The sequence below is a fragment of the Dermacentor andersoni genome, chromosome 9, assembly GCF_023375885.2.
Source record: "Dermacentor andersoni chromosome 9, qqDerAnde1_hic_scaffold, whole genome shotgun sequence".
NCBI classification, from domain to species: domain Eukaryota; kingdom Metazoa; phylum Arthropoda; class Arachnida; order Ixodida; family Ixodidae; genus Dermacentor; species Dermacentor andersoni.
Window position 1 is genome coordinate 47,204,988 of NC_092822.1, and position 20,160 is coordinate 47,225,147.

The 20,160-nt window shown below is 43.2% G+C and overlaps 1 protein-coding gene across 1 annotated transcript; it reads left to right on the forward strand.

The window, feature by feature from the left end:
* The first annotated feature begins 141 nt into the window (after positions 1-141).
* On the forward strand, positions 142-19,873 carry LOC126527994 (mitochondrial enolase superfamily member 1-like). The gene is made up of 15 exons (XM_050175836.3): positions 142-348; positions 706-808; positions 4,933-5,048; positions 5,684-5,797; positions 9,088-9,128; positions 9,229-9,260; positions 9,350-9,388; positions 10,442-10,524; positions 11,437-11,471; positions 12,035-12,122; positions 13,189-13,323; positions 13,996-14,167; positions 16,308-16,407; positions 18,314-18,395; positions 19,704-19,873. The coding sequence occupies exons 1-15, from the start codon at positions 229-231 to the stop codon at positions 19,797-19,799; spliced, it is 1,356 nt and encodes a 451-aa protein (XP_050031793.1). The 5' UTR covers positions 142-228; the 3' UTR covers positions 19,800-19,873.
* The last annotated feature ends 287 nt before the right edge of the window (positions 19,874-20,160 follow it).

Genomic DNA, 20,160 nt, shown 5'->3' on the forward strand with positions numbered 1-20,160 from the left:
AAGGAGTCTCTCGCGTTTATCTGTAGCGGGGAGGGGAGCGCCAAGAAAGCTAGCAGACGACGCCGTTGCCAAGTGCGCTCGTCTGCTAGCCGCTCCGGGCCTGTTTTTGCGTGTGCGGTTGATTGTCCTCTCGGAGCTATCGAGTGACAGCTACGGCGTGTCGTATCTAATCATGGCCAAAGGCCCTCGGCTGAGGTAGAGTATCACCGCCTCTGACTGTCGCAGTAGATGCAGTGGCTCCGACGAGCGAGGTTTCGAGAAAAAATGGTCGCCGGCCGCGTCACCAAGGTGGACGTTCACGATGTGCGCTTTCCGACGTCGCTTGGCTGTCACGGTTCTGACGCGATGGTGAGTGCCGCATTTCGCTATTGTGAGGTTGTGTTTCGTGTTACAGCTTCCCTCTGTTTTTTTCTGGTGTCAGAACGATGTGTCAAGGTGCTTGCGGCCTGATCTGCGCTGGCGATAAGTTGCTGCACCTAGCGACAAAATGTCAATTCGGTGCATATGTATCGAACATTTATTCCCAGTATGTGTAACCTAATTTCTTCGTCTTAGACTGAGGTGTCAGCTCAGACGTCATTTTTAAAACCAGGTTTCAAATATGGACCCAATATTCCTGTTGCCACACTTTCTTGTGTATCTGTGATCCGAACAAAAGCCGCATGCTTTACGTGTAACACTCTCTTGTTCTTCGGACGCACAAAGCACACGGATCCTGACTATTCCTGCGCCTACGTCGTGATTAGCACCGATACTGATTTCCAAGGCCATGGCTTGACTTTCACTATTGGACGGGGTACCGAAATAGGTAAGCATTATACATCGCATTTGTCTGTTGGTAGAGTTCGTATAACTATACTAACTATATGTGATGCTGCAGCGAAAATAACGAGAATGCCCGTGATTGCTATATTACAAGCAACTTTTACAGCCGAGGTAGGGCGTTATTTAAGGTAAAGAAAACTAGCGGTGCTGTTTATTCTATTTTATCGGGAAAAAAAAAATTAAAATCTCTTAATTGTGGTAGATGGCGCGATTTTATTTCTTCGGGTAAAAGCACGAATGTGACAAAGCGGACATTTATAACATTGAAACAGAGAACATTTATAGACCATAGTAACGGCTTGTGTCCTTGCGTGGGGCGAAAGGCCTGATTTGGGAGAGATTTGAAATAGAACCTACATTTTTGTAACAACGGTAATTCGCAGACGGATATCTATGGTGCCCCAGCAAGCATACACCGAGGTTTAAGAAGCGTGCAAAGCCTTGTATAATCGCTTGAATATATACAGTTGTATGTTGTCAGCAACGACCTGAAGAAGCGTCTCGTATTTGTGCTCTTACAAATTAATAGGTTTATACCGATCGACCAACTTCTTTTTTTTTTAGCAGATATTCAAACACTACAGGTGTTACAGAACAGTTGAAAATAACGTTTGCTTCGTGTTATATTTTGCGTTGCTTCTTTCTTTATTTTTTTTCTTTTTTTGCGCGCGCGTAAGCGAAACCCCGCGAAACATGAAAACATACCACGCGATACACATTATGTGCGCGCGTAGTCGCGTGTTATTCAAATACGATAGACTAAATAGTATTCTAACTGAGGCACACACTGAACTTGTCAAGTTTCAAGAATCCTACTGTTGCGCAACGGGCCAAATAACGATAAATCGATGACGTCACACTGACGTACGTCTGGCATTAAGGTTTCGGCGCGAAATTAAAAAAAAAAACAAATGTGTATACTGAAGTTTGGTCTCATTTTCTACAGCGGGCATCCATTGATTCGACTTCTCGCTTAATTCGAACACACTGGAAACTTCCGGCCAGAAATCATACATTGGCTATGGAAGGAAAAAAAGAACCGTTTCATTCGAATTCGAGAGCGTTGCCATGCTCGCACCGGTTACTAAAAGCTTGAAAACACAAGAAAATTGAGAAAATTGAGCAGACGGCTTGGAGCTGTTTCAATTAAATTTATTTTCATCTTTTAGTGGATTTGTTCCCGCTGATTTCATGTAGTGTCACGCCGAGGCTAAACTTAACTGCATCTTCCTACACTTAGCGATCAAACAAACACTGACACCAAGTACAACATAGGGGAAATTACTTGTGCTTAATAAATGAAATAAAGAAACGATGAGTTAATGGAAAGAAAGTGATGAAAAAATAACTTGCCGCAGGTGGGGAACGATCCCGCTTGTGGGGAACGATGCGAAGGTTGTGGGATCGTTCCCCACCTGCGGCGAGTTGTTTTTTCATCCACTTTCATTTCCATTAATTTGTCGTTTCTTTATTTCATTTACTTCAGAAAGTGGTTTTGGCACGTTAAACCCCATAATTTAATTTTTATTTCATTTATTAAGTACAAGTAATTTTTCCCCTATGTTGTCCTTGGTGTCAGTGTTCGTTGGCTTCTTATGATATGACTAATTAAAATCGGGCCCCTCGGTTAACCTCCTTCTGGTTTATTAGACTTAGCGAAAGCATTCGATAAGGTTGACCGTCGGCTGCTTCTACTAAAGCTACACCACTTGAGTATTGACCCGCTGTTGATCAGTGGAAGTAATTATTTATTTCTAACGGCACACAGTTTGTTTCCACTATCGATACTCATTCTCCTGGGGCAATCGTACGTTCCGGCACACCTCAGAGTTTCTGTTCTAGGTCCATTACATTTTCCTTCTTTTTAAATTTATAGAAGTGGTTTACCTATAATAACATAAATTCGTCTATTTGTCTTATTGCTGACTATTGCGTTATATATACCGGAAAGTTACTAACGACGCCGACGTCTAAACCTTTTTATTACGCATCGGTGCGACCTCTGCAAAAAGGATCGTAACATTTCTAAATGCAAAACAATGAGGGTTTCCCGTAAGCACACACCTTTCCCTAACAACTCGTATTCTTTGAACGCAATCCCGCTTGAATCTGCCCGGTCATCTTGGTGTATACATTACTAATTCTTTGTCATGGGCTGATCACACTGACCACGTAGCATAGCATTCTCGGTTACCTAAAACGAAACTTGTTCCTCAAGGGACCAGTTTCGTTTTCGTAACCGTCTTAGGTAATTGTACCATCGTCATTAAAGAAACAGTTATATATGGTTTACGTCCGTCCTGTGCTGGAATACGCTTCATCCCGATGACCCGCCGTGGTTGCTCAGTGGCAATGGTGTTAGGCTGCTGAGCACGAGGTCGCGGGATCGAATCCCGGCCACGGCGCCCGCATTTCGATGGGGGCGAAAACACCCGTGTAATTAGGTTTAGGTGCACGTTAAAGAACCCCAGTGGTCGAAATTTCCGGAGTCCTCCACTACGGCGTGCCTCATAATCAGAAAGTGGTTTTGGCACGTAAAACCACATAATTTAATACTTTTAAAAAAAATTCATCCCTATGGGACCACGGCCAGGTAACGCTTATCAGCAAGCTCGAAGCAGTTAAAAATCGCTCAGCATGCTTCATATGTGCTGTCGAACTATCATATACCCTTAACATATCCCCCCTCCCCCTTTGTGTTTTCCTACCCAAAACCTGCCCTGACTAGAATCACCTGCCCGCCTCAACCGCCAGTATATCACTAAGCCCCACAGATTCCCTGAACAACTTAACAGGTCCTTTTTAAATTAAATTATGGGGTTTTACGTGCCAAAACCACTTTCTGATTATGAGGCACGCCGTAGTGGAGGACTCCGGAAATTTCGACCACCTGGGGTTCTTTAATGTGCACCTAAATCTAAGTACACGGGTGTTTTCGCCCCCATCGAAATGCGGCCGCCGGGGCCGGGATTCGATCCCGCGACCTCGTGCTCAGCAGCCCAACACCATAGCCACTGAGCAACCGCGGCGGGTAGGTCCTTTTTATGTCCTTGTTTGTACTTATTTTTACATTTATGTTTTCTTGCATTCGCACTATTTATTTGTGCGCATATGCATGTATATAACGAAATCTTCGTCATAATCTTCGTCACTCCAGGCACCTTATGACGCATGCTTATCAGCTTTTATTTTCATTTATTTTTGGTTACTGCTTTTTGGGGATTTTCTGTTTTCCGTGAGGTGTGCCTTATGAAACGTATAAGTTCTTTCTGTGCCCCTCCCCTCTACATTGCTGCAAAGCCTTGAGGGCACAATAAATAAAAATTTAAATAAATAAATAAGTAAATGCGTTCTTCGCCTTGTGCTGGTTCAGTCGCGCTCAAGGCCAGTATACACACACAAAAAAAGAACCACAGATTACTTCAAGCAATAAAGAAAATACGGAATCGTTAATTTCGCCGTCGTTAGACAATTCGACTATTCGGATAATTCGACCAAATCACGTGATCCCGCAAGGGTCGAATTACTCGAAATGAGTGAGAGTGGAGTTTTCAGTTAATTCGTCGGCGTAAAGCTCATTTAGAACACCCGTTTAACAACTCACTTAATTATCAATGTACGAAAATCACTTGAATACATCTGAGTCGTTAATTCACCCAGTCCAGAAAAAAAAAAGAGGACCCGCTGGCCACGACAGGCGGCCTTATTTTGACGTTTTACTATTATAACGCCATTGTTAGCGCATTAATACGATGTACTTATTAATTGCAGCTTTCCTAATCGTCCTTTTATATTTAATGTGTTTGTTCTGTCGTGTTAAGCACAGGTTTTCTAGTTTTCATCTTTTTCGCGTTTTTCTTTTAATATACTTACATTCTCCTGTTCTCTGTTTTTTGCTGTATATGGGTGCGCCGGCACTCAGACCTTAAGATTTTTCCTGGACGAGTTTAACAAATCGTTGATTATTAGTTTACCATTATTTTTACGATAGCAGAGTTTATCAGTTTAAAGGGCGCTGTTCTGTGTAGCCTGTTTTCATTTTTATTTTCTCTTCATTCGTATATACGTACGGAATCTCGACGTTCTGCTGCCCCGTCACGCATGCAGTGGTCGCCGCAGTCCGGGCTCTGGCTCCACTCGTGGAAGACGTTTCGCTGGAGTCCATATACACGAACTTCGGGCAGTTCTGGCGCAAACTGACCAGCGACAGCCAGCTGCGATGGGTGAGGTGCTGCCTCACATGTGACAAACGCGTGCCTCCATACATAATCGTGACCTCATCGTAACTACATGTGACTTTGGTTCATAATCACGTTCGCAACTGTACGGCGCTACAAAACTTGCATGCGTACAATTCGCCGTCCTGAACAATGTGGTATGCACAAGAGGGGAGGGGTATTCTGTAAGTGTCCACCCAGTGGGCGAGTCCATTTCTCCTGCTGCTCAAGTGCTGATTGGCTGGGCGTGACTGCCTCCTTCAGACGCGTACCCAGCCCAGCCAGTCAGATCTTCAGCAGCGGACGAAATGGACATGTCCACTAGGTGGACACTTACAGGATACTCCCCCCAGAACTCGTAAAACGGGCTATACATTTTGAATTTCCCGCCCTCGAGTTCTCTTAGTACAAAGTGACGTCATCTTGGCGTCGTGGCACATGCTGCGGAACATAGAGTGGTAGGAAACTCTATGCTGCGGAAGTAGTGACTCTAGTAAGACGTACGCCGTTAACCATAGGGTTTGCCACGGTTTCCTGTGATAATTACTAGAGGCACGTATAAAACACTATGACGTTAAGCCCCCTTTCCCCCACTTCGTGTCCATTCGCAGAACCACGTGACACGCGTTCTTCCCTTCCAGATCGGGCCAGAGAAGGGTGTCATTCATCTAGCCACAGCAGGAGTCATCAACGCCCTGTGGGACTTGTGGGGGAAAATTGAGGGCAAGCCGGTGTGGAAGCTACTCGCGGACATGGTAACACGCAACAACGTGCTTGCACCTTACAGCTTGGACGGCTGCGAGCTCGTTTTACTAAACGCCCAAGCGTTTGATGGTGCATAAATGCAAAGCCACAGCTGCATATAATGTGTCCCTCTATATTTGCGTTTATCTGAAATACGGCATTTGCGCATGTCAAACACGTTTACCGTTAATGAAATGCCGTCATCGCGTTTCTAGCAACGTCTACAGTTCTCAACCAATGTTCCCAGGCAGCGGCGGGCAGGACCAGAGTGAAGACTGCAGATTTGTGAAGTTTTTTTCCTTTTTTTTTATGCCGTAATTAAGGCAGCCCTCCCCTTAGCCTGGTGTAAAATCTCTAACGTGACTGTGAATTCTCATATCCTATATATGGTCGAAGCTTCTATGTAAACATATATATATATATATATATATATATATATATATATATATATATATATATATATATATATATGGCGAAAACTTGCATGCGGTGCCGTGCGCCGAGGAAGGAAGGGAAAAAAATAAATAAAAACAATCTACATTGCGGCGCAGTGACAGTCACCGTACGTGACCTACATGTATATATAAATGAAATTTCTGTTAGAAGTCGGCTTATCGGGAACGACGGACGTCAAAAAACAGGTTGTGTTTTAATTTTCTTGCTAATCAGTGTGGAATGCAATTAATATATCCATGTAGCACAGCTACGTTTCTCGCTGTTTTTTCCGCTGGGAAACCGAAACTGGGCGCTTGAGGAGCGCGAGCAACCACGTGCACGTGAAACGTCAGTAAGGTGACGTCATAGAAACTATGGGTGACGTCCAATGACGTCTCCCGGTCTGCGCTACGCAAGCCGAATCATATTTCGACGCACGCGTTGACGTCAGTGACTCCGTTGACGTAAACAATCAGACCAAGGCGCATGACGAGGGGGGAAAGCATCACGTGCGCAGCGTTTTCGGTGCTGTTTGAGCGGAGCCCCGTCTCGCTATCGGCTCGAACGAGAAAAAGAATGGTGAAAGTTTGTCGAATATCAAACCACGGATGACGTTTTTTAAGATCACGTAAATTGCTCTACTCTCGTGCAACGTTCCGCTGTCCATTGCAACATGCATGGCTTTAAATCATGCAGGTAACTTAGAAGCTAATTAAATAATTTTTGTTAATTAGCGAACATACTGCAACGGCCATACTTTCTCACCTAATGTCCTCCGCGTTTAAGGGACGAGCATTAGTTAAGGTACCCTCGCATCGGTTAAATTGTATTTAAAAAAAAAAATCTGGTTCGGTTAAAGTAGATATAAGCAATTAAGCATTGTTGGGCAGTACCCGTACCCCTGTGTAAAATTAGGCCAACCCACTAAAGCCATTAATAAATTTTCCAGAAACTTCTCCGAGGTGCTACCAGCATGCAGCTGCTGTCTGTGGCTTACCTACACATATGCATGAATTTTTTTTTACGACTCAAATAGACCGAAATCTGGCGGCGTGCGACGCTGGCAGTAACCCATCTAATGAATTTCAAATACCCGCCAAATGTCAGTCAATTGCCCTGGCAATGCCAAGCCGGCCGCGTTGCTGAACAGGCGGCCACGCACACGCACGTACTACCATGGGCAACTCATGGCCACTGCATTTTACAAAGTGATTTCGGTTGGTCAGGAACAAAATCAAAACAGACGGTTTCGGTACCCAGGTGTACGCGTCATGAAGCCGCAACATTGAGCCGCATTATAACGAATAGCAGCTGTCCGGTCTTAAACGTGCTCTTATTGGGACAAAGGTATGATAACACGGTGGTGCAAACAATCGAAAGAGCCTTTATTGCACCTTTTAGCCGAATTACGACAAATAACAACATGCCGATGGGTGCCGACGAATCGAAGAAGCCCAACTCACGGTCGCGACGGGATATCGAGTGATACATGTTCGCCCCCCATGCTGGACATCAATCGTTCGCGTGAACAGTCACGCGAACGGTGGTGCATTTGTACGATCGCGGCCATCCCGGTGCCGCCCCGCTTCGAAGCCTTTCGCGAGACGGTTCCTCGAAGCGTGACAGCTAGCGGACGCTCCAGACGTCTGCGCACACCGCCGAAACCAAACAAAAGTAGAGGCTACTTCATTTTGCCACGATTCTGCGTTACTTTTGCGCCCGAAGTAACCCCGCCGTTAGGTGGCGTTAGCGGCGCAACAGTCGCGCCACCTCTAGTGCTATTCTGCAACTACACCGACAGCCGGCGGCGTACGGCTACGCGGGGAAGCCGGACTGCGTGAGACATGAGAGCAATAGGGGACGTGCGACAGTCGAGCGTCCCCGCACAGCACATAGCAAATGACCAAACGAGCCGGATTGAATGCCAGTACGCCACAGAAAGCATCATGACGTGTACAGCTGCTGGGAACTGGTTCATAGAAGATCCAATTATAATAAATAATTTCGAACATTCTGAGGCTTGCCAGTATTTTGTTTTTTCCATAGGGTTTCGAGGTCCTTCTTGCGAAGCGAGAAATGAAATTCTGCAAAAGTTGCGTCAATGCTCCTTCAATGGAAGTTTATGTACTGAAGCACAAAGATGTGAATTGCAACAGAGCCACAACATGCTCGTTACAATGTAGTTTGTGTTAATTTGCATTTATTAGCAGCCCAGAACTATTTAAGCAGCAACAACCAACCAGCACTGTTCATAGCTACATTCACTTATCACTCGCTTTGCCTAAATGCCTACACTCTACACTCTAAGAAATGCTAACACCCTTTCGAGTGCCTCTTCTGCCACACAACAATAATCGTCATCTGCCTTGATGCGTTTCCTTTCTTGAAAACGCTGCGCCCGCTACTTTCCTGTCGGGAATGCTATCATGCTGATAACGCGCATGCCGTCCGTAACTGGAAAGTACTGGGCTCGCAGCATTAAAGAAAGGAAATGCATCAAGGCAGATTACGATTATCGTTGTGTGGCGGAAGGGGCACTCCAAAGGGTGTAAACATTTCTTAGAGTGATAGCGAGCCATACAGTATTCTGTACAGTGACTGACAGAATAAAATGGATTTATGTCTCTTGTGGGAAACATTACAAATGGCAACAGCATGTAACCTGCTTCCGGCCATGATCTAATTCAGCCTAGTCCACAACCATTTGGTTGTTTGCATGCCTTTTTGCAGCACAATGTCTGCCAATGTATTGTCTCAGTTGTGTTGGCTACTATCCCATTTCGCAATTTGAGACAGCTAATAATTCAACTTAGGCCAATTTTCTCATTGTGTTGGTCGATATAGCATGTTCTTGCCTGCCTTTCAGAGTCCACAGGAAATAGTGTCCCTCATTGATTTCCGATACATGTAAGTTAGAAGCGAACTACTATAGTTAGGGACATGCAAATGCACGCTTGTGATAGGCTGGCTTATGGAAGGATATGTTTTTTTTCTGCTTCCTGTTCAGTTCTGACCTGCTGACCAAAGAAGAGGCCATTGGTAATAATTCAGCCAATCTTACATATACGTGCTCTTTCTTTAAAGTTTTTATAGCTGCTGCTCATAATGCTTTAATTTTATAAATACAGGTCTACTTGAAGAAAAGCAACAAGGCAAGGTTAAAAGAGGTAAACACATTAACAAAATATTGACATCGCTTTTTCACTTTTAAGTTACTGTAATCACAATCAACCATTTGTCTTGAAACAAACCTTTAGTAGTGAACATAATAAATTGAAGCTAGCGGAATGGCACATACCTACACCTTGTTTCTGTAGCTGCACAGCAGCGATATACACGCAGTGCTATGTATATAGTAAAATCTTTTAAATGTATGTGATATAACAAACTAATCCTTAGGCATAAAAAACTCGGTTAAAGAGCAGCTGAACTGTGTAGTTGACCTTTGTGTAGCCGTTATTACTTTGTTATTCATTTACTTAGAAACTGCCATTTTTTTTTTACATGAGACAAACAATTGCACATAAATTATCTATGTGACATAAGGGATGTTACTCAGCCACACAGTATTGTATTTCGTTATCAGTCATTTGTTTCACCTAGTTGCATAAAAAATAAGGTAACAGTTAAACAGTTTTTAGTGCAAAGAATAGAGTCTACCAAAGAAGAAAGATTGCTGGCACCGAATGCTCGGCAGTGTTCCACGGCAGCGACTGATGCAACGTAAGCACTGCTCTATTACACGCACTTAGTTGGAACAAGCAAATATGCTATAATACCAAAAAGATGAGTGCTTTCTGAACGACATGCACAGTGCAGCACACAAAAGTCTGCATCGAAGTTCCACGTGGCATGTTTCTCAGCAGCATCAAGAGGTCATCTTGAAAGCGCGTTGCAGTTTTATATGCAAAGACCAATAGCCCTGTTAACTAATTAAGCAGTGATGTATAGTTCCAGAAACGCCAAATACCGGAACTTATTTGAAGTTAGCATCCAGTCTCATCTGTTTTTATTGTCTCGCCTGCTCTCGGTGCTGGAAGTAACATTATGTCCAAACGAACTGCTCGACCGCATACTATTACATAGAGCCAACTGGAGCACAAACAGTGTAAAGACTCAACAGGACATATAAACTTTTGGGGTAGCATGTTTGGAGCCTCTAAATCCTTGAGAGTGAGCTTAAAAGCTGACACAACTCTTTCTTCTTTTCTAAACATCAGAGAAAGAAATGCTGGCAAGTGGCTTTCCAGCCTACACAACTGCCTGTGGGTGGCTTGGCTACACAGACGAAAAGATTAAACAGGTGAGCATGGATTGACTGATTCATGGTGTTGTAACTTCCTGAAACAACAATGAGTCTATGAAAGATGCCAAAGTAGGGAGCTCTGTATTAATTCTGATCGCCTGGGGTCCTTTAGTGTGTGCCTAAACCTAAGTGCACAAGTGCTTTTTGTTTTTTCGCGCCAATCAAAATGCGGCTGCTGCGACTGGGAGTTGAACCCGTGACCGTGTGCTTGGCAGCACAATGCCATAACCACTAAGCCAGTGTGTTGGGTACAGTGGGAGGTAGTTGAAGGTTCATTCAATTGCACATTACAGTCGTATGCAAATTGCATTTGCATACGACATGCAAATAGCTCCCTGCGTGATAAGTGCACATTCATTACACCCTACAACAGTGAGCAAAATGTTTAGAGTTATTTCGCTATATGGATAATTAACTGTGCAATTAAGGGACTTACAAATACAAATATAAGAGAGAGAGAGAGAGAGAGAGAGAGAGAGAGAGAGAGAGAGAGAGAGAGAGAGAGAGAGAGAGAGAGAGAGAGAGAGAGGTTAACCAGAGGCGAGTTTCCAGTTTGCTACGCTCCACTGGGGTGGGAGATACAGGGGTTAGAAAGAGGGCTACAGATATAAATATCACAACAAGTAGTTTACAACTACAGGACTTTCTAGCGCATAGCTCTCTTAGGTGATAACAGAAGAGGTGCCACACCTCTGAAAAACTTGTGTATACCATATAAAACGTTACAATGCCGTTTAATTCTGTTGCCTTCTGCTATGCACTATGGCAAATGAAAATGTAGCCAGCATTTCCAAGTTTCCTTTGGCAACTTCCACATTCAGAATTTTTCTGACCTAATGTAACTTGCTTTCGACATTGCTATTTGGATTGAAATTCTGCGCTAAGCCACAATACATACTTACTTTCCAGCTGTGTCAAGACGCCCTTAAGGAGGGATTCACGAGGCAAGTATTTCAGCTATGCCCTTTTCTTCTAACATACGAGACCTGCAACAAACTCGAGCACAAATACTGACTGTCTAAGATGTCTTCCTAAACAAATACACGATTGCTTAGCAGTGACAGTCAAAGCAAGGTACAATGGCACGTTTAAGAAAAGGTCTCCCTTAGTTTTAACAGCTCCTCATGCATCCACAGTGGCAGGTAATAGAACCGGCATCCTTTGTTCTGCTGTCTTCCACAGCTGTTGAGCTGCCACGAAAGAGAAACGCAATTATTAGACAAGTAGGTACTTAATGTACAAATCGAACCTCAAATTATTTAATTTAAAAAGAAGCTGCCAGTTACATTGTTGAACTGAGAATTTCTGTGATATGAGAGAATATATGGCCTGCAAGGAAGTACTAATTGTTTCATAAGTAAAAAAAAAATGTGTAAAATGGCTTTTTCATAAAGGTACATTCGAGCACATCTGGCATTTCTGCAGTTCACTTGTTAAAACAAAAATTGAACAGGCTATTGGCTTGCCTAAATGGCACTAAGGTAGTAGCAAAATTATTCTTTTACAGCTTCAAGGTGAAAGTTGGCCGAAACCTCGCTGATGACAAGAGGCGCCTGCAAGTTGTCCGCTCAACAATCGGTGAAAAATGCAAGCTGGTGAGATCAATTGTTCAAGGCTGGGGAGTGGGGTGGGGATTCTCTAAGTGTCCACCTAGTGGACTGTTCACTTCGGCCACCGCTAACTGGCTGTAGCGGTATGAGCGAGGAGGAGGCAGGCCTGCCTCATTCTCACTTGTACCCCAGCCAATCAGTACTTCAGTAGCATTTGAAATGCACACTCCACTAACTGGACACTTGCAGAATAAGCCCCTTGGAGGCACTACGCAATTTGTGTGGAACAAGACAATGATGTAATGAAATTATGAATGCCAAATGTAAGCGACCCGCTGAGCTGGGAGGTCTGGAAAATTTTTCCAGTTTAGCAAATCTACTTGCAACTGTTGCCGAGTTAACACAGTGACTCTGGTATGAAGCAATAGTTGAGCCTCGTTATAGTGAAATCACATTCAACATGAAAATACCTTTATTACAACTGGTTCTGGTTAAAATAATTGGTTCGTTATGTGCTGATATCGGTGACAAACAGCTTAGATTGACTTCACTATATCTCATAATAGATTTTGTTGAGACTCGAGTTCAAAAAGGCACAAAATTGAGGTAGTTGGTCGTGGTTTTAATGACTGGCATGTTAAGCACATATATGAAAAAACAACAGTGAGAGGAGAAATCAGTGTGCTTGTCACCTGTTGATATGAGTCTGCAATAAGAGGTGTCTTCCCCGTCACTGTGCTTGTACAAATTTGCCTTCTATATCCCTTTCATTACAAGATCAGAGCATCAGAAGCACTAGCATTATATGTGCTATGGCAGTGCGTTGATGAACTAATTATCTTCAGCTACACCAACAGACACGATGAACTATACCACACTAAGATAGCTTGCTTAGCAGCAGTTGATAAGTAAAAGAACTCGCTAAAAAAGAGAACTGTACCAGTAAAATGTTATCCAGATTTTCTGCATACTCTGTGGCTGGATGCAGGTTAGCCTGTGAGTAAGTAACTTGATTGAACTTTTGGTAAACAATTTAAACGCCCTTTTTTTCCGATAACCTATACTGAGCACAGCTAGCTATTTCATTTCATTACGGCTTTTTGTTAAACAGATGGTAGATGCCAACCAGTATTGGGATGTCAAGGAAGCCATCTACTGGATGAAGGAACTATCTGGCTTCGGAATTCACTGGATTGAGGAGCCGACATCACCAGACGACATCCTTGGTCATGCCACAATCTCAAAGGTGAGCTGCACGAGATGTCTAGAACATAGAGCGAAATTTAATATTTCAGGATGTGTCGCACTTTTTTTTTTAGTCCCTTCAGCACCTATGTTTTACCTGAAATTGGCGCTGAAATGTGAGCTTACATGAGAACAACAAAAAGCTGATTCACTAAAACGACACCTGTGCATGAGACAGTGAGTTATGATTAAGACTTATGGTATATTCGGCTGGGTGCTTCATTACCCTGGTCGAAATCATGCGCTCCTTCGCTGCTTCTTGCAGAGCACCATGGTCCAGCTCAAAGCATGCAGAGCGTTTGACCTGGGAGTGTGACCGAGATGTGGCAGAAATCTGGTCATGTGGCCGCTGAAAATTCTGTTGTTGTCGTCGCACCTTCAGCACGGCAAGTGCATGCCATTGGTCTGTTGTGTTTGGTTACAATGCTGTTTTCGCTTCAGGCCTCCAATTGCTTTGCTGAGTGCCTATATGTTTGCCTTGGGCATGCTTTCGCTGGCTCTGACCCAGACCAGGCTCTGCGTCGGGTCACAGCAAGAAAAAGCTGAATGCATTAAACGTTTCCACTAAACGTTTCCCCACGTGCTATTGAGCACGAGAAATTGTGTCAGAACCTGTTATTGTACCCTTTTCTGTCGCTCTTGTAAACAACACAATGCATATTTAATGCTTCAGGCTCTAGCCCCGCTGGGCATTGGAGTGGCCACGGGTGAGCAGTGCCAGAACCGGGTGATGTTCAAGCAGTTCCTGCAGTCCGGGGCCATGCAGTTCTGCCAAATTGACAGCTGCCGACTGGGAGGTGTCAACGAGATTCTTGCTGTCATTCTGATGGCAGCTAAATGCAAAGGTGAGACCCACTTACTGACGTGCAGAATGCAAATGCATGCAGACCTTCTGACCTCAAAAAGTACAAATACTAAGACCAGAAGCTTAAAGGTTGGTGTAATATACTAGAAATTTGATTCACTGTTAGAGTCGCTGCCTTCCTTTATGCAAAAACTGAGCCACTTGATGACAAGCAGGGTGTCGAATGGAACTCGAACCGAAAACTGTACCCGAACTGGAATTTCAACCTGAACTGAACCGATATTCTTACAACATGCCTGAACCCGAACCCAACCTAAACTGAAAGAAATATTGGCTATTACTGGTTTGGCACGAAACAGTTCACGCATATAGGGTGCTCAATAGATTCTTTGAAATATTTGATTCTTCAGTCGGCACAACCCACTAGGAGATGGTTACGACTCGCGAGTTGCGTTGTGCTCGAGAATGTGGGTAGACCTAGATAGAGACACTTGCACTTCTGAACTCAACCACACTCGTTCTGTCCCATGGCCAAAACATTGTTTCAGGGGCTCCGCAGAATCACCGTTTCTGCTGAAGCTCCAAATTTGGCCGTTATAGGTTCGCTTGCTACTACGTTATACTATGCGACTACATTGCCTCTTTTTGTAGTACTAGCACTTTTTTCAATACTTTTATTGTCATCATGCACCAGATGTGGTCATATTGTATCACATCTTATGTATGTGTACGAAATATTGTGAACAAGCCTTTTTGTTGCTGAACAGACTCCATGAAACTTTTCATTTAACTTTTTAAATCGTTTTTTTGTCAATATTCGTATTCGATTCAATTGCGAAATTTCGGTATTCGAACACCTCTATCAATTTCTACTGTGGCCATGAGCCAGAGAGCCCCATTCCTTCCACCTCCTGACAAAACCTGCGCGTGTGCAATGCGGACGCAAGTCATTGCAATGTGCAAGTCATTAGCACTGCGTAGTGTGTCACCATCATAGGACAAGATAAAGTTTACTGTGCTAAACCGATTCGCGAACCAGTTCGCACAAAGTTATAAAATTTGTTAAAACAGACGTTTAGGCGAGTTGGTAAGACATATTTGAAACAGAACAGCGCGGTGTTCACAGGGACAAGCAGGGAGAAACGACACGGATGAACGCTGGTTTCTTCTGCTGGTTGGAGCTGGTATATATGCTTCGTTCCAAGCAATAAACTTCAGTTGCAAGTCAGCGCTCATCCGTGTCGTTTCTCCCTGCTTGTCCCCGTGAACACCGCGCTGTTCTGTTTCAAAAGTTATAAAATTTATTTCCACTAAACTGGAACTGAAATAGAATGAAATTGGAGCGTGTTGAACCCGAATTCGAACTGAACCAGTATTTTTTTTTTGGTTTGACACCCTGATGACATGAGCTTTATAAAACATAGGTGTTCGCAATGACAAGCTTCATTCATAGCTTCATGCTAGTCACATGGATGATGACTGTTTCGTATTATGAATCTTCCTTCGCATTGTGGGTTTTCAAGGAGCCCATCATCTAAATCAATGTTCCTGCACTAAGAAAGGATCACCTAGTTTACTACCTTGTTAATCTAGATAGGATATATGTTAAACTTACTCTTAAGTTTATGTGTACTGCCTGTATACTGGAGAAGGAGCGTAGGATAAATGCAACATAGTGTTACAAAGACTTCTGCTTCTGAACTTGACAGTCATTATACTGAAGGTGCATTTAACACGAAAATACATTAATTATATTTCGCATCTATCATAAGTATATATTTAGTACACACTGACATTATCCAGAAACATATTTACCATACCTAATAATTTATTACATCGAGATTCAACTGTATTACAGCCAATGATCAATGAGCATGAGTAAAAAATATATAGGCACAGAATATTGCTCCTCTATAGTGCTTCAAGCAAAATACACTACCTTAAGTACAGCGAAAGAGCTCTGACATATATTGTGGTGCATTACTAATGCTCACGGAATTGTGTAAAAAGAGAGAAAAAAAAAGAAACTCAGACTTGCAATATATAACGCCAACTAAAACACTTGCGTAGCAGTAAGAAATCTATGCAAGCATGACAGCTTTAGGGTGACAAACACTAGCACTACTTGAAAACGTGAGTTTGTATTGCCAAGTTCTTACCATTCTTCATGTCAAATGCAGTGCCAGTTTGCCCCCACGCTGGTGGCGTGGGCCTCTGCGAGCTAGTCCAACACCTGTCATTCTGGGACTACATTGCTGTCTCGGGAACCAAGGACAACCGGTGAGCAAGGAACGACACCCTAACGATCCGTGCAGCTTTTGCAAGCTCTGTATGGATGGCTTTAAAAATGTACTGTGTCTAGAACAAATCCCAGCTGCACAAATTATGCACTGATTTCAACTATAGGCATGGTCATAGTTGCCGAATCAGAGTTGTGACTTCCTAGCAAACTGGCCAGCTAATGCTACCGGAGGCCAACACCCAGACAGGATCTGGGAAAATCCAGATGGTTTTAGATATGACCAAGACAGTTGGACCTTGAGACCCTGACAGTCTCGGATTGTCCTGGAGACCCTGATGGACTCTGGAACCATCCAAGTGGCCAAAAAAACTGAGCTGAAGCAGTTCTAGCGCTTGAAGTTTGATCCTCAATTGTGTTGGCTGGGTGGTGCAGTCTCTGGGCGAGCCTAGAGACTGCACAGCACAGCGCTTCAGAAATACATCCTAAAGTACATGTTGCAAAATGCAACAATGTTCCAGCTAACACTTACCAGCGCTGCAGAAAATGGAGCGCTGATCAGTGTTAACTCGAACATTAATGCATTTTGCCATAGACATTGGGGTTGTATTTCCCTGAGCTGGAGCTGAGCACAAAACTTCTGCTAAATGGGTATTACAGTTAAACCTAAATACAAAACGAAGTTGGTAAAATTGGCAATTTGCTTTGTTATGTTGAAATTTCGCTATACCGAACTTCGACCTTTTATGCAGATAAGTACAGTCGCCGATGGACTCTTCTTACACGGAAGGAGCGGCAAAATTTTCCAAATTATCAAGCAGTTGGAAAAAGCAAATGTAAATGAAAAAAAAAAATTGTTGAGTTTGAGAGCCAGCAACGAAAGATAGTTTTATGCCATGTCGACGATATCTTCATGCTGGTGGTAATACAAAGTGGAGCCAGCCACACTTTCGTGCCCACTTCGCCCCTGTGGCTAACAGTGTTGCCCGCAGTGAGACAACGCTATCGTCAAAAGCACTGAAAGTGGCGAGCGAATGCGTATTTTACCTCTCGCTTCAATGCGTCTCCGAAACTCAAGATTATGCAACCGAGACATCGCACATGATGCCATGCCATCTCAACACACCCACTCTTTGCACACGTGGCAGATTGCATCCACAAAAGTGTGCAGGCTGCTTACGCATTCAGCTGCACCAACAGCCATGCGCAGTCATGACTGCGCTAGAAGAAGAGATGCGTGAAAGAACTCAAACACAATTTGCATAGATGCACCAGGTTCGCTTATTTCGCTGACGCCAAGGGAATTTGTGTGTTTCAAACATAAAACGTCTTTTTTTTTTCTATGTACACATCTGTCTGTGTCAGTGGTTCTAGGGTGGAACCTGAATGCCTTGTCAAACTTTATGGCTGATCCTGATATCAGTGCACAGCCGAAGGTAATATTTTAGCTTGAAACAGGGAGCTTTTACTCCGCAATTAGCCTAGCATTTACATTAGGAGAGCAATGCCATTAGGCTGTGAGAGGACTCACGGTGGCTCGATGCTCTTTCAGAGGTGAAGGGCAGATGCAATGCGCTTTTGTGGGTGCAGCTTGTACTGAATTCTTTGGTCGTCACCAACTATAATGTCTGACTCTTGAAGTAATCCAGCTGATGAAACACAGCTTCAAAATATCTGCCATAGGAAGTCTTCCAACATTTTCATTAAAACAGGTAACCTTGTATATATACATTGAAGGTCACTGACGTCTCATGTGAATTGCGCCTTTTGGGCTTTAGCTTCAGACATGCAGGTCTTCCACTTAGCACAAGTTTGTGAAAAGAGGTCGAAAGTCTACTTAAAAATGACTGCAGGAATGGTCAACAGCAAAGTCATTGTGTTGTATTGATTGCCTGTCTTGCTTCCACGCCTTTCGCACATTATCTTTCTTTTTTTTGCACTTTTCAGTGAAATTGAATACGTAAGTCACCTGCACGAGCACTTCAAGAGCCCGGTTCTCATTCAAAATGGCTGCTACATGCCACCACAGGTAAGACGTTCCACATCGCAGCTTCTAGCTTCTTAAGAGGAAGCTTTGACTAGAGATATGATAGCACTTTGCAGCCACTGCACCCAGTTTGATGACATTTGTAACACAAAGCTAAACTCTTGTGACTGTAGCAAGGAGATCGTTTGTTTAGGCCGTCAACTTTGAAACAGATGTTACTGAAAATTGCAAAATTGCAAAAGGAACCTCAAGTACCAAGTTTTCAACTCCGTAATCAGTAATAAGTAAAGACATTGTAATTCTGCAAACTGCATCTGATTTAAGACATCTGAAGCAGGCAAAACTTGTGTGTTATACACCGCTCTGACATATACCACTAATTTGTGAGCAGGACTTCTACCTATACCCTTGTAAGCAGTGGAACAGTTTCACATAGGTTGTAAAGTCGCATATCGAATTTGTCCACTTCAGATGCTCTAACAGATACAGTTTACAGTACTGCGATACCCGTTTTTGGTGCAGAGTTATGCATTTGTGAAACTTTGTGCTTTGATTTGCTCTTAGACTTACTGATTTTCGGCGATGAAGTATAAGGCCCCAAATCAAAATTCTGCTTCCTACGGTAGCTGGACTTTAACTTTCTCAAATGCAACAAATTTTACTGAAATAGATCCGTGAGAGTTGTGATCCACGAGTTGCTGCTTGAGAGTACTTCTGTGCTCCCCGTGCATTTGAATAGCAAATAGGGAAGAGAAAAAAAAATTACTTGAGCTGTGTTAGTAAATTACCCTTCCATAATAAAAAAAAAGCCACTTTTGCCACAAGAGGATGGGTGATAAGCCAGAGAAGACGGGGGAGAAAAAATATGAGTGGTGATGCCAATTCCCACACTAGCTAACGGTGACATTATGAATTTTGATGCCGTCTGCCTAGGCAGAGTTAAAATTTTTATTAATAAAAATGACTTGTGTTGTATTCTACAGGAGCCACCCACTGAACTTAGAAAGCTTCAAGAACCTTTACAGAACCACAATGGCCAAATGTGAAAAGATACTTTGCAATTTGTGATGTCATACTGATGTCATGGCACTGCGATTTTGGCAATGAATTTCAAAAACGAAACTTTGACCAACATTTTTTCTTTTAATGGTCAACTTACTCCTGCAAAATCAATGAAGCTAGCTCCTCAAGAATATTTCATCAATGTAAACTGATTCAGTGTTTCTTTTTAGCGTTCCCTTTAAGATTATCATCCTTCCTGTAGCAAGGATGATAATCTTTAAAGAAAAGCCTTGTTCATTTGCTGTTTTACGCTTTATCTGACTCATAACTTTTTTTCTTAAATTTCAGGCACCGGGCTATGGTTGTGAGATGTGGGAATCATCCATCGAGCAGTACAGCTATCCAAATGGATCCTACTGGAGAAATTTCCCGAGGGCTCGCTAAAAGCTTGAAGGTTGTCCACAGATAATAAACAACACTCCAGAGGCCTGGACTGAATAAAAGCAAGCTCCATCGAATGACTGAGTTAAAAGGGGGAAAGTAAATTAGTCACTGTGACGTTATAGCCCCAATCAGCAAAGACAGTGGCCAAATGTAAGAATCCATCTGACAGAATTCACCAGGAAGGCACTTCATCCCTGCTGACTTCGTGGTGGTATTATGGGGGTGATGCAAACAAGGGGGGGGGGGGGGGGGGGGAGAAGAAGCACAGTATGCTTCCTGTGGGATTGCACAGAATTAAAACACATTACTAGGTTAAAGTAACAAGCTGCCGTTGAAATTGTTTGCCAAAATCTTTTATTCT